This window comes from Hemitrygon akajei, chromosome 8, assembly GCF_048418815.1.
Source record: "Hemitrygon akajei chromosome 8, sHemAka1.3, whole genome shotgun sequence".
Lineage (NCBI taxonomy): Eukaryota > Metazoa > Chordata > Chondrichthyes > Myliobatiformes > Dasyatidae > Hemitrygon > Hemitrygon akajei.
This window is the reverse complement of record NC_133131.1, coordinates 141,323,080-141,337,218: the sequence shown is the minus strand read 5'-3', so window position 1 is coordinate 141,337,218 and position 14,139 is coordinate 141,323,080. Positions and strand designations below refer to the sequence as shown.

Sequence of the window (14,139 nt, the reverse complement as noted above, 5' to 3'; positions counted from 1 at the left end):
GATATACAGTCATCTGTGAATATAATCTATCTTATGTATTTATATTTGTTGTGTTTTTAAAAAGTTATTATTATTGTATCTTTTTTTGTGTTGCATCAGACCTCGTGTAACAATTATTTTGTTCTCCATACACTTGTGTACAGGAAATGACAAACAATCCTGAAGTCTTGAACTAATACTGATACATCTGACTTTATCTTCTCCCTCTCAAATTGCAGGGCGAATTCTATCACACTATGATCACTGCCTCCTAAGGGTCCCTTTACCTTAAGTTCTCTAATCAAATCTGGTTTATTACATCGCACCCAGTCCAGAATTGCTTTTCCCCTACTGGGCTTAACCACAAGCTGCTCTAAAAAGCCATTTCATGGGCATTCTACAAATCCCCTCTCTTGGGATCCAGTGCCAACCTGATTTTCCCAATCTACCTGAACATTGAAACCCCCATGACTATTGTAACATTGTCCTTAATTCATGCCTTTTCTATTTCCCATTGAAATTTATATCCCAGGGGTGGGGGGGGGGGGGGAGTGCGTGTGTATGGTTGGATGTATTTAATTCCCATCTGGGTATTTTTATCTTTGCAGAGTAAAAACTGTTTTTTGTGGTAATAAGTTCTAACCATCCTCTGGGGAAAGGTCTTTGATTAAATTGGATGTTGGCTTTCTTTTCCAACTTTTAAAAGGACTTTCTAAACATCTATCTTGTATGCAGAACCCATAGTTCTGTTCTTGTCTGTAAATGAAAACACCCTTTCTAGCTTCATCTTATTTAACCCTTTCATTATTTAAGGATTTCTATCTAATAATATCTTTTCTATTCAGTCTTTGCATTGAGGTATTACATTTCAGTTATTGTATTAATCTAATAATCTTTTATGGTCCTCTTCTGTTTTTACATCATATTCATAATTTGGAGTTCAAATGTTCCTAGTTTTCCTGCGTGACCCAAGCAAGGATTGATGTCTGCATGTTTAATTAAATTGCTCTTACTACCTGAGTAGTTCAGTGGATTGCGAGGGTACGGTTAAGACCTTCACTGAAATAACAATTGGCAATTATAGGATATGGTATTTTCTTTCTGATTGGAAATTTTAGGCAGGCACAGAATATGATCACAAAAGCTAGAAGTATTCTGTTCTAAATGTAAAATTTTAATGCAAAATTAGAGCATAAAGTATTGAGAGTAATGTACTCGTGTGGATAATACAGATAAAATACAGAGTAAAATGTAAATTATGGGTCCCAGCTGTTCACTGCATCGGCTTGATTTGGATCAGAGGATCCAGTGCAATATATCCAAGTTTGCTGATGATATGATATGAGGATACAAAGCTTGGGGAGTGGGTGGGGGGCAGTGCAGGGTATTCGACAGATATAAGGAGGCTTCAGAGATGCATTGACAAGTGAACGAGTAAGAATATAATATGAAAAGTAATGTGGAAGAACAGGTTAAGAATGCAGAGTATGTTTTAATCAGAGTTGTTGGATATTTCGAGGGCATGGGTATCCTGATGCACCAAGCACAAGCAGATGGCATGCGGATACAGCAAGTAATTAAGAAAGCAAATGGTCTGTTGAACTTTATTGCCAGAAGATTTTAGCACAAGAGTTGAGATATCCAGCTCCAATTATATCAGACCCTAGAAAGACAGCATTTTGGAATATTGTGTAAAGGTCTCTTCTCCCCATATAAGGAACAACAGGTGGGAAGGTTGGCTTGTCATGAGGAGTGATTAAGAAGACTGAGTTTACAGAATGAAAAATTATCTTATTGACTCTCAGAAAAGTTGAGAGGGTAAAGAAAAAGAAAAACAAAAAGGTAGATAGGTGTCTAGAACCTTGGTCCACAGCCTCTCAAAAAGGGAGAAGAAAGTGAGAAGAAAGGGACAGTGAAATTTGCAATTCTTAATCACAAAGGCTTTGGAGACTCAGCATATAGTAGACTGGTATAGGCGGGTATTTAGATATCAACAGAGTTCAGGAACATTGGGGTTACTGCAATATTTCTTATGTGACCTTTTATGTTTGTATTAAAAGAGCTTTCTAGTTATGGTAAAACACCAGTGTTACTTGCCAAACCTAATTTGACATCAAGCTTCAAACATATATCAGGACATTTGACCAAATGCTTGGTCAAGGTTAATGTTTTTAAGAAGTATCTCAAAAGCAGGAGAACAATTTGGGGAGAAATTTGTAGTGGATGTATGTAAAGCAGTGATGGAGCATATAACTTCTGGAGATGAATAAGATGAGTGCAGTTCTACAGGTCTAGGGGAAGAAGAGACTGCAAAATGGGGAGCAATATATAATCATTTTCCTTTCAGATAGCAACAGATTGTTCTTTCATGATGAAAAGATTTGTATTCCATTTTATCTTCTAAACTGAATTTAATTCTCAAACTAAACTTTCAATTTGCATTTCCTTGGATTATTAGAACTCTTGGATTACTTGGCCAGTCGTTGAACTATGGCATAGTTCCTCATTAGTGGCTAAAATAGGCTAAAATTTGTTGTTTGAAATTAATTTTATTTAAATTAATGTTTTGCCCTCATTCAGAAACTCATTCTAATTTACTTAAATGAAGTGTATTTCACATGTGTGTAAGTGACTGAAAATAAGTTTCTATCATTGATTAATGTACAACTACAATGTTGGAGTAGGACTTCATTAACTAGTGGTGGTAAAATCATTGTAATTAATGAGTGTATAGATAACTTAATAATTCATTCTCTCTTCCTAATGACACCTTTTATAACTTGTGTTTGAACAACTCTCATTTATTCTTTTGGGGCTGTGGTCCTCTTTTATGATTGGGATGAGAGATAAATGTTATGCCACGTGAGCTGTGCCATATTGCTTTTGAATTATGTGATTGGGACCAATTTTTAAAAAAATTACTTGACTAAAACAAAGAGACACAAAATGCCAGTGGTACATGTTTCTAAATATACTGTATTATGTTTTTGTTCTTCCTATAAATCCTTTTACAATTTCCAACATCTTCCAACCCTCTTTTGTTACAGGAATGAAGCAGGAAGTGTAGACAGCAGCAAAAAATCAACCTGTGGGGAGATGCAGGATTTTATCCATGACTCATCAAAGTATCCTGGTAAAGTATTATCTAACAATAGATAGACTAATTAATAGAAATAAGATGAAGTATGTATTTTTCACTTACATAAGTGATTGTAGTTTAATTTCTGTGAGTTAATTATAGACCTGTTTCTGTGTTATATTGTTCTGTGACTCTCTTACTCTAATTACTTGCCTTCTCACTTTGCCTTTTGGTTGTTGAAAATGTATTCTCTATCCAGTCCTATATAATGGTCTATTGCCAGTCGTATTATGATTAGAAGTTATGGCAAAGTTTGCCAGTCTTTTGCTTGCACAATAGCTGCAAGAACTGGTATAAAGTTTTATAAGAATGAAAGTGTCATAAGAAGTAGGGAGGAGCAACCAAATTACAAGATTCTTTCAGAAACTGCAAACAATGTTGCTTGTCACTTTGTTAAATGTTAATGTATCGAGCTGTGTATCACATTCAGATTTGTTCATCAGTGGGTGGTGAGCTAATCTTTCTGACCAAAGCCTAAAGTCTGCAAACTAGGAAGAAATGGCTTGAAACTGTGTTGAGTTTATGCTGAGTTCAAATTTAAGTGAAGCACTCAACGATGTTGCAAGACTTAATTTTATATGTCAGTTTTATACTTGAAGTACTCTGCTTCCTTTAAATTATAAATTTTTCTCACTGCTCAGGTCAAAATTCCTTCCAGTATTACATGCAAATGTCTAAATACATGGATTTGATGACCAAATGCTTGAAAAGTTTGGATGTAAATCCAGGTTGACTAATTGCTTGCAAATCCAAACACATCAGTAATGTTGACTTTCATAATGTAACCACAACGAAGCAGCCAGATGTCCTACTGTTGGATCTTTGCTTGTGTGTTTTCTTTTTTGTTATCCTTTGAGAATGCTTTCAACTACTCCGTATCACTTAGTATTCTGCATCCCTTTGCTTATATCCTAGAACTCTTTTCTGCACCTTTTCTGGTCTCTTTAGATTTTTGTTTTCTCTGTATTTGTCTCCTTTTCGCCATCCTACCAGCAGACCTCTCAAACACTATGAATATATTTTTATACCTAAGACATACCCTACAGTAATTCAACATGTTATATTAATATCTGGCATGAGGTGAATGTTCATTGTGAAAAAGTGTTTCATGCCCATTATGATTACTGTCTTTAGTGACATATATAGGGCATTCAATATTGCATCACAGTACAGGCCCTCTGGCCCACAGTGTTATGGCAATCTTTTAACCTACTTCAAGATCAATCTAATGCTTTCCTCCCGCATAGCCTTCAATTTCTCTTCCATTCATGTATCTACTAGTCTCCTAAATGTTTTCAATGTATCTGCCTCCACCATCATCTCTAGTAGCGTGTTCCACTCACCAACAACACTCTGTGTTTTAAAATAAACTCTGGCCTATCTCCTATACTTTCCTCCAATGGCGTTAAAATTATGCTCTCTTGTTTTAGTAATTTCCACCCCGGGGAAAAGGCATTGGCTGTCCATTCTACTTATGTCCCTTAACAACCTGTGTACCTCCTATCAAGATGCCTTCTCATCCTCCTTCACTCCGAAGAGAAAAACCTTAGTTCGCTCAACCTTTCCTCATACACTTAAAAATTAAATTATTCTTGATAATTAAGAAGATTTTCTTAATTATTATGGTAGGTGGGCAGAAATTCATCATTCAGATCTCTGTTAGCGGGGTTGCACTATCAATGCATACTCTACTTTTGGCTTTCACTGAGCCCCATGGCGGTGATAGTGATCTCAACAAGTGAAGAAATATTTTGGGGGGCATTGAAATGCAACACAGAATCTCGCAGGAAATCAACAAATAGTTGACATTTCAGCCAAAACCCTTCATCAGGACTTAATGAGACAGTACGGAGGAGATTTACTAGAATGCTACCTGGGTTACAGCACCTAAGTTACAGAGAAAGGTTGAACAAGTTAGGTCTTTATTCTTTGGAGCGTAGAAGGTTGAGCGGGGACTTGATAGAGGTATTTAAAATTATGAGGGGGATAGATAGAGTTGACGTGGATAGGCTTTTTCCATTGAGAGTAGGGAAGATTCAAACAAGAGGACATGAGTTGAGAGTTAGGAGGCAGAAGTTTAGGGGTAACATGAGGGGGAATTTCTTTACTCAGAGAGTGGTAGTTGTGTGGAATGAGCTTCCAGTAGAAGTGGTAGAGGCAGGTTCAATTCTGTCACTTAAAGTAAAATTGGATAGGTATATGGACAGGAAAGGAATGGAGGGTTATGGGCTGAGTGCAGGTGGGTGGGACTAGGTGAGAGAAGCATTTGGCATGGACTAGAAGGGCCGAGATGGTCTGTTTCCATGCTGTAATTGTTATATGTTTATATGGTCTCAGCCCAAAATGTCGACTGTTTATTCATTTCCTTAGATGCTGGCTGACCTGCTGAGTTCCTCCAGGATTTTGTGTGTGTTATTCTGCATTTCCAGCATTTGGACAATGTCTTGCGTTACTGATGCTCTAATCTGTTCCATTCTTGTGAAAGGGCATAGCAATATTCATCCAGATTATACAGTTTTGTTTTCCCGATTTCCAGTATTTTTCCTATACATTTTGTTAGCTTATGTAAGTTGGGATGTACAGAATAATATCTGCCTATTAAAAATCTGTCCAGGATCCAGTTCCAAATGCCCGTGTAATTGAGGTTCATGAGAGCCGTGCTTGTCCTCTTTTATATCATTACCATAATGTGCAGGTGCACCTCTTTGCTTATGCAAAATGATAGAAAACAGTCCTGGATAATTCACCATGGGAATGAGCACTTTTTTTTATTGTATACATCTGTTACAATAATGTCGCTATGGTCAGTGACAAGAAAAAGCAAGACTAAAACATCTGCCCAAGAGACCACCAACAGATGTTAACATTGCAGATGGTTTGCATGATAGTCATTCAATGAGAACGGGAGAGTAGTTTGTCAGCACTCTGCTATTAATCGCTGACAGAACTAAGTAATGGTTATCTTCTGTTATCTTTAATAAGTAGGTAATTGATAAAGAGGGATTTTTAATAGCTACAAAATGTGATTGGAACAATGGACATTTCCTGCTGTGTTTCGGGAATTTGACCAGAGTAATTTACCTCTTCTTTATGAATGGAGTCTTGTGTAACAGGGCTGACTTGAACAGATTAAGATAAGACTTTCACCTTGCTAAATTTATTTTCTTCCATGATATATTTTTATGTTGATGTGCACCAGCAAGCGTCATGAGAAAAATCATAAATAACTGGACTTTTAATATTTATTAGCCTTCATCATTGTTTAAAAAAGTACAACATATAATGAAGCAGCATATAAATATATCTTAACTTGACTTCAAAACTCTACTGACATTTTATAAATAGCTAATGGAATATCAACATTATTTTCAATTAAAACTTTTAAAGAATTTTAGTAAAAAGGAGGAAATTTTAGTTCAAAGGATAATGGTGCATATTCTAATCAAATATTTACTGAAGTACATTGTTGATCTAATTCTGAAAATCGTACCGTTATTTAATGTGCTTCAGATCTGAGATGATTACGGGGTCATGGGAGGAATCACTATCACCTGGAGTTAGTGTTCTTCTGAGTGCTACTTTGTGTTGGGTTACACTTGCTATGTACCTCAAGTCAAGTCAAGTCACTTTTTATTGTCATTTCGACCAGAACTGCTGGTACAGTACATAGAAAAACGAGACAACGTTTTTCAGGACCATGGTGTTACATGACACAGTACAAAAACTACACTGAACTAAGTAAAAAAAAACAACACAGAAAAAAAACTACACTAGACTACAGACCTACTCAGGACTGCGTAAAGTGCACAATGTAGGTCAGATTTGTGTCATCTTATCTATATTAATGCATTCTGTATGAAAATTTTCCCAGTTTGATTTCTGCTGTACCTTTCATGTGTTTATGTTGGAAGAAGGAGAATTTTTCCTTGGAAATGGGGTTTGGGATCAGAGCTGTAACTTGTTTTAGCTGGCCTTAATAATTTTGGGGCCCACACATTTCAAATGAATTTGCATTACTGGGAACAGAGGAACTGGCCTGGTATTCAGAGATGTGAGTCAGAGGAGACATTAATATTGGTCAAGATATCCTTGGCCACTCTCCAAAAGGTATAACTTTAGGGAAGGGCCCAGGTGAGTGCTTAAATGTTTACTCTGACTGTATCCACTGCCAAAGATGGTAGAATGTAGGACAGTAAAGAATTGTTTCCAGAATTTTTCATTGTTTGCCTGTTTTCTCATTTTCACACTCCAGATTTTCTTAGTTTGGGCCCCACGTTTATGAACTTGGGGTAGACATTGGCCATGTGGTTCCTGGAGTAATGATATTATTTTTAAATATCTGACCAAAGCAGGATATGGGTCAAAATGGAAAAAGGATTTAATTTACATGGGTATCTTGGTTTGCAAGGGTGAGTTGGACTGAGTGGCCTGTTTCCCTGCTCTATGGCTGTGTGACTCTAATCCTCCTGAATGGATTGGAATTTTTGTATTTGTTAAAAGGAGAATTGTCATCTTTGTAGGTAAAGGCTAGACAACCTTATATTCCCTGTTTCTGTTATACTTTACCTCTTTGAATGGATATGTAAGGACTGTGTGGCACCAGAATGGGGAGAAGACTGACAGAGTTAACTGGATATTTAGTTATTGTATTACTCGTGGATCATAGCTCCTGTATGATTAGAGGGTGTGCTTCTAAGAAAGGCAAGAGATAGGGAGGACAGAGAGAGACCTCAATACTTAGCTTCAGATTCTGTGGCTTGGCTGTTTTCTTAATCATAATACTGTACCTGCAAACTGACTTGTAGAAACTCCATCTAAGGTATTGATATTCAGGAAGATTTAATATTTTCTTTTCAATCATCTATCTTGGGTTCCTCAGCACTTCTACAAATTCCGTAAGCTGTGATGGTCACGTGACTTCAGGTTATCTCCCAGAGAGAATGATTCTGAAACTGTGGCATATTACCAGTAAATAATAACGTAGGAGCCAGGAGCAACAGATGTCTGATTGTCTTTTGTGCTTATCCTGCTGTTCAGTCAGATCCTGGCTGATCTTTTACTCTGCACTATTTTTCTGCATTAATCCCTTATTACTTTAAACTGTCAATATCCAAAAATCTATTGATCCGTACCATGAATGTACTGAATCTGCACAGCTCTCTGTGGGTAGAGATTTCCAAAGATTTACTGCCCTCTGGGTGAAGAATTGTTGTCTCATTCTCTGTCCTGACTGGCCAAACCCTTATTTTGAGATAGTGACTCCTGGTTCTAAACAGACCAACCAGGAGAAGCAGAATCTTGTTAAGAAGCATCTGTCTTGTTAAGCCCTGCAAGAGTTTTGAGTGTTTTGATGATATTACCTCTCATCCTTCTGAGCGAGTATTTTGGGACTAGACCACCAGACCTGCGTACAGTATTCCAAATTGCTCTGGGGTGTAATATAGTTGTAGCAAGACATTTTTAATCTTGTACTCAAATCTTAAAGCAGTGTTCCCCAAAGACTCCTTAATCACCAGATTGTCAATTCGCCTCCTTTCATTGCACAGTATTAAATCTAAAATAGCCTGTTCCTTTGTTGGTTGCACAAAATATTGATTGAGAAAACCATCTCCTGGATATTCTATAAATTTATCTTTACATTATTACTGCTACTCATTTGACTTTACCTGTATGTACAGAGTAAAATCTCAATGTGACATTCATCTCTATTTCCCTGAGCTGTTGTATTGCCTGTATTAGCTTTTCTGTTTGGGATCCTGCATGCAATTCCCAACAGTGTTTTCTATCCCTTTTTATTTGTTAGCTCCACTCAAACTGTATGCACTTTATCTGTAATGTTAACAATTCTTCACTCTGTTGTTATTGTTTTACTACCTCAACATACCATTATAATGAAATGATCTGTATGGACAGTATTCTTTTTCACTATACCTTGCTACATGTGACAGTAATTAACCAATTTACCTAAAGTTCAATGTTCAAAGTAAATTTATTATCAAACATGTGTCACTGTATACAACACTGAGATTCATGTTTTGCGGGCATACTTGAACAATAAGCAAAATAGAATCAGTGAAAGATCATTTGTCTTTTGTTCATTGAGTATGAAAAGGCAACAAAAAGAAACAATAATAGTAAATAAATAAGCAATAAATATCAAAAACACAAAATGAAGAGTCCTTGAAAGTGAGTCCTTGGATTGTGAGAACATTTCAATGATAGGGCAAGTGAAGTTATTTCCTTTGGTTCAAGAGGCTAATAGTTGAGGGGTAACAACCGTTCCTGAACTTGGGTGGTGAGAGTATTGAAGCTGATGCATTATCTTCCTGATAGATAGATAGATACTTTATTCATCCCCATGGGGAAATTCAACTTTTTTTCCAATGTCCCATACACTTGTTGTAGCAAAACTAATTACATACAATACTTAACTCAGTAAAAAATATGATATGCATCTAAATCACTATCTCAAAAAGCATTAATAATAGCTTTTAAAAAGTTCTTAAGTCCTGGCGGTAGAATTGTAAAGCCTAATGGCATTGGGGAGTATTGACCTCTTCATCCTGTCTGAGGAGCATTGCATCGATAGTAACCTGTCGCTGAAACTGCTTCTCTGTCTCTGGATGGTGCTATGTAGAGGATGTTCAGAGTTTTCCATAATTGACCGTAGCCTACTCAGCGCCCTTCGCTCAGCTACCGATGTTAAACTCTCCAGTACTTTGCCCACGACAGAGCCCGCCTTCCTTACCAGCTTATTAAGACGTGAGGCGTCCCTCTTCTTAATGCTTCCTCCCCAACACGCCACCACAAAGAAGAGGGCGCTCTCCACAACTGACCTATAGAACATCTTCAGCATCTCACTACAGACATTGAATGACGCCAACCTTCTAAGGAAGTACAGTCGACTCTGTGCCTTCCTGCACAAGGCATCTGTGTTGGCAGTCCAGTCTAGCTTCTCGTCTAACTGTACTCCCAGATACTTGTAGGTCTTAACCTGCTCCACACATTCTCCATTAATGATCACTGGCTCCATATGAGGCCTAGATCTCCTAAAGTCCACCACCATCTCCTTGGTCTTGGTGATATTGAGACGCAGGTAGTTTGAGTTGCACCATATCACAAAGTCCTGTATCAGTTTCCTATACTCCTCCTCCTGTCCATTCCTGACACACCCCACTATGGCCGTGTCATCAGCGAACTTCTGCACATGGCAGGACTCCGAGTTATATTGGAAGTCTGATGTGTACAGGGTGAACAGGACCGGAGAGAGTACGGTTCCCTGCGGCGCTCCTGTGCTGCTGACCACCGTGTCAGACCTACAGTCTCCCAACCGCAACAATGAGAAGAGAGCATGTCTTGGGTCCCTTGTTTTCCTGCGACAACACCGTTTAGATGTGTTCAATGGGGAGATAGCTCCATCCATGATGAACCAGGCTGCACCCACCACTCCCTGTAGGATCTTCCTTTCAAAGGTGTTGGTGCTTCCATACCAGGACCTAGAAAGTATATTCTCCAGTACACATCTATAAAATTTATCAAGGTTTTAGATGTCATGCCAAGTCTTTGCAAAATCCTAAGGAAGTAGAAGTGCTTCCATACTTTCTTTGCAATTATGCGCTGAACCCAGGGCAGGTCCTGCGAAATAATAACACAGAGTTGTTGACCCTCTCCACCTCTGATCCTCTGATGAAGACGGGCTCATGGACCTCAGGTTTCCTCTGCTGAAATCTTGCCAAGTCCGAGCAGGAGGCTGTTGCCATGGCACTACTCAGTCAGACCCTCAATCTCCCTCCTATATGCTGATTTGTCACCACATTTGATTTGGCCTCCAACAGTGGCTTTGTCAGCAAGATTGTGTATGGCATTGGAGCATACTTAGCCACACAGTGAAAAGTGAGTAGAACAGGCATCTAAGCTCATAGGCCTGTGCTGATGGAGATTGTGGAGGAGATGTTGTTGCTAATCCAAACTGACTGGAATCTGCAAGTGAGGATCCAATTGCACAAGGAGGCATTGAGGCCTAGGTCTTGAAGCTTATTGACTAGTTTTGAAGGGATGATGGTATTAAATACTGAGCTGTAGTCGATAAAGTGCATCCTCATGTATGCATCTTTGCTGTCGGGATGTTCCAGGGTGAGTGAAGAATCAGAATCATGTTTATTATCACTGGCATGTGTTGTGAAATTTGTTAACTTAGCAGCAGCAGTCCAATGTGATACATAATATAGAAAGAAAAAATAAGTAGGTTAATTACAGTAGATTAAAAATAATGCAAAACAAATAATACATATTCTTTAAAAATGTGAGGTAGTGTTCATTGGTTCAATGTCCATATGGCAGAGGGGAAGAAGCTGTTCCTGAATTGCTGAGTGCGTGCCTTCAGGCTTCTGTACCTTCTTCCTGATGGCGACAATGAATGGAGGGTTCGATCAGCTATGATGAAATAGCGGAGCAGACTCAATGGGACAAATGGCCTAATTCTGTTCTGTATCTTATGGTCTTATGCTTTAGGTGGTGGGGGTCCTTAATAATGGACACACCCTTTCTGTGGCACTGCTCCTTGAAGATGTCATGATACTGTGGAGGCTTGTACCCAAGATGGAGCTGACTAATTTTACAACTTTCTGTAGCTTAGTAATGTGCAGTAGCCCCCCCCCCCCCCCGCCCATGCCCATTCCAGACACCCCATTCTTTTTTGTTTAGATTTCTACTTATCTGTGGTAAATTATGAGGGAGGGAAGAGAAAAAAAAGCAAGTCCACAGATAACTACTGCAGTTTCTGCATATCTCAACTATAATTTGGAAATGTTGGAGTTAATCAACAGATCAAGCAGCTTCAATGGAGTTGGAAACAGAGTTAGCATTTCATCACAACAGTATTTAAAGTATTTTCTGGTTTTATCTCAGGAGGCATACCCTGGTAAGTTTGCCATACTGGCTGAAGGATTCAGCAAACTATGAGCTTAATGAAACAATGAATGGTGGTCACAGTGATATTGATAAATTATTTGCGTAACAGAGTCTGATTTACTGTAAATCATTGGCTTTAATTATAAGTCATCAGGATTACAGAATGGTGATGCAATAAATACACAGGAATCCTTTATTTATATATAAATAAAGATGTAGATGATCAGGCCGGCATTTATTGACTATCTCTCATATATCCAAACTAGGCTGGCTTACTTGGCCATTTCAGAAAACAGTTAAGGGATGCCATACTGTTGTAGATAGGTGCCACATACCAGCCAAACTAAGTAGATGATGGTAGATTATATTTATTTTACATATTAAACCATATGATTTATCAATAATAAATGAATAATATACATCAGAACATTTCCATGAATACAGAGTAAAAGAATAACTGAGAATTGCTGAAGTCACTTTGATAATTTTAACCATCACACGAGCAACATTACACTAGAAGTAATTGTATAGCTTTCTCTCCTGGGTGCACAACATCATTTTATTATAACTTGCATAATCAATATGAGAGGCTTGAAGGAAAATATCTTTCTCTGTGTACAGGACCAGAAGGAGAGGAATGGGGTATCAAAAACCAACAGAATCTGGCATAACAATTTACTGTCAAATAATGAGTGAAGCTATGCAAAAACTAGATGGTCACTAGAGTCTGAAAATCAGCTAGACCTTTAGAGATGCTTGAGAGTGGCACAGTAGCTTAGTAGTTAGCACAACCCTTTACTGTACAGGTGACCCAGGTTCAATTCCCGCCGCTGCCTGTAAGGAGGTTGTATGTTCCCCTTCTGACCATGTGGGGTTCCTCCAGGTGCTTCTGTTTCCTCCCACAGTCCCAGAGATGTACCAGTTGGTAGGTGAATTGGTCATCGTAAATTGTCCTGTGATTAGGCTATGATTAAATCAGGGGATTGCTGGGCGGCATGGCTTGAAGGGCCTATTCCACGCTGTATCTCAATAAATAGAATCTTTTGCTAAACACAACAGTATTGTGGGGAAGATCTGGAAGTTGCTATTCTTGCTTCAGGAGTTTGTGATGTTTAAAGGTTAAGTAAAATAGGTTACAACATTCCTCCAGATTTGTAGTTCAGAAGATCAGAACTTTTGTCCTTCTTTTGGAACCTTTGAAAATATGGCAAAAGCTTGCCAGTGCTTCAAGTAGCCCCATTTAGAGAAGACATAATAGAGCATGAAAGTGTAGCAATTGTGTAACACTATTACAGTTCCATTGACATGGGTTCAATTCGACCGCGTTCTGTAAGGAGTTTATACGTTCCCTATGACTGTGTGGGTTTCCTCTCACATTGTAAGATGTACAGATTAGTAGTTCAATAGGTGTAATTTTGGATGGTGTGAGCTCATTGGGCCGGAACGGCCTGTTACTTTGCTGAATCTCTAAATAAAGTAATACCAGTAGTTGCTGAGACAAACTTAGTGGAGAAGGGTGTGGATTTGGGAATGTTTGCTGTAATGTGTGGTCCCCTCTCTTTTTTGATTCTTTTATTATACTTCCATTGGTTTGGGAGATGAGTAAGCAAAGGGCAAGAATTAAAGTGAAATGAACCTGTGAATCAATTCAGTGCCTTCAAGATTGCTTAATGTCATTAGCAGTACACACAAAAAAATACAATAAGATAAACACCATAATAAAAATTAAATAAAAATATATGCATAAGATAACTTATATACATACATTGATTAAATGTCCTTAAAGTAATGCTAGGCACAAAATTGATTCTACATAAGGTGACTCTGACAGGAAATGATAAAGTAGTGGCAGTGGAGTTTGTGGTGTGTTGGGTTAGTGGGTAGAGGTGTTGATCAGCCTTACTGCTTGGGGAAAGTAACTGTTTTTGACTCTTGTGATCCTGGCATTAATGCTACATAGCTTCCTCTCCAATGGAAGTGGGAGAAACTGTCCACGAGCAGCATGGGAGGGATTCTTTTGTCCAGCACCTTTCTGTATGTTTGTCCTAGATAATGAGTAGGCTGGTGCTGGTAATGCATTGGCCAGTTCTGACTACCTTTGTCTGCCTCAG

General features: G+C 38.3%; 1 protein-coding gene across 8 annotated transcripts in view; it reads left to right on the top strand.

Moving 5' to 3' along the window:
- znf438 (zinc finger protein 438) overlaps positions 1–14,139 on the top strand; it is a 263,069-nt gene that overhangs the window by 196,624 nt on the left and 52,306 nt on the right. For all 8 annotated transcript variants that reach the window (XR_012100042.1, XM_073054776.1, XM_073054775.1 and 5 more), the window contains one exon: positions 3,027–3,112. Coding sequence is in view for 7 of the 8 variants with exons in the window: in XM_073054776.1 (XP_072910877.1) it covers positions 3,027–3,112 (86 nt within the window). In the remaining variant the exon portion in view is untranslated. The remainder of the gene's footprint in view (positions 1–3,026; positions 3,113–14,139) is intronic.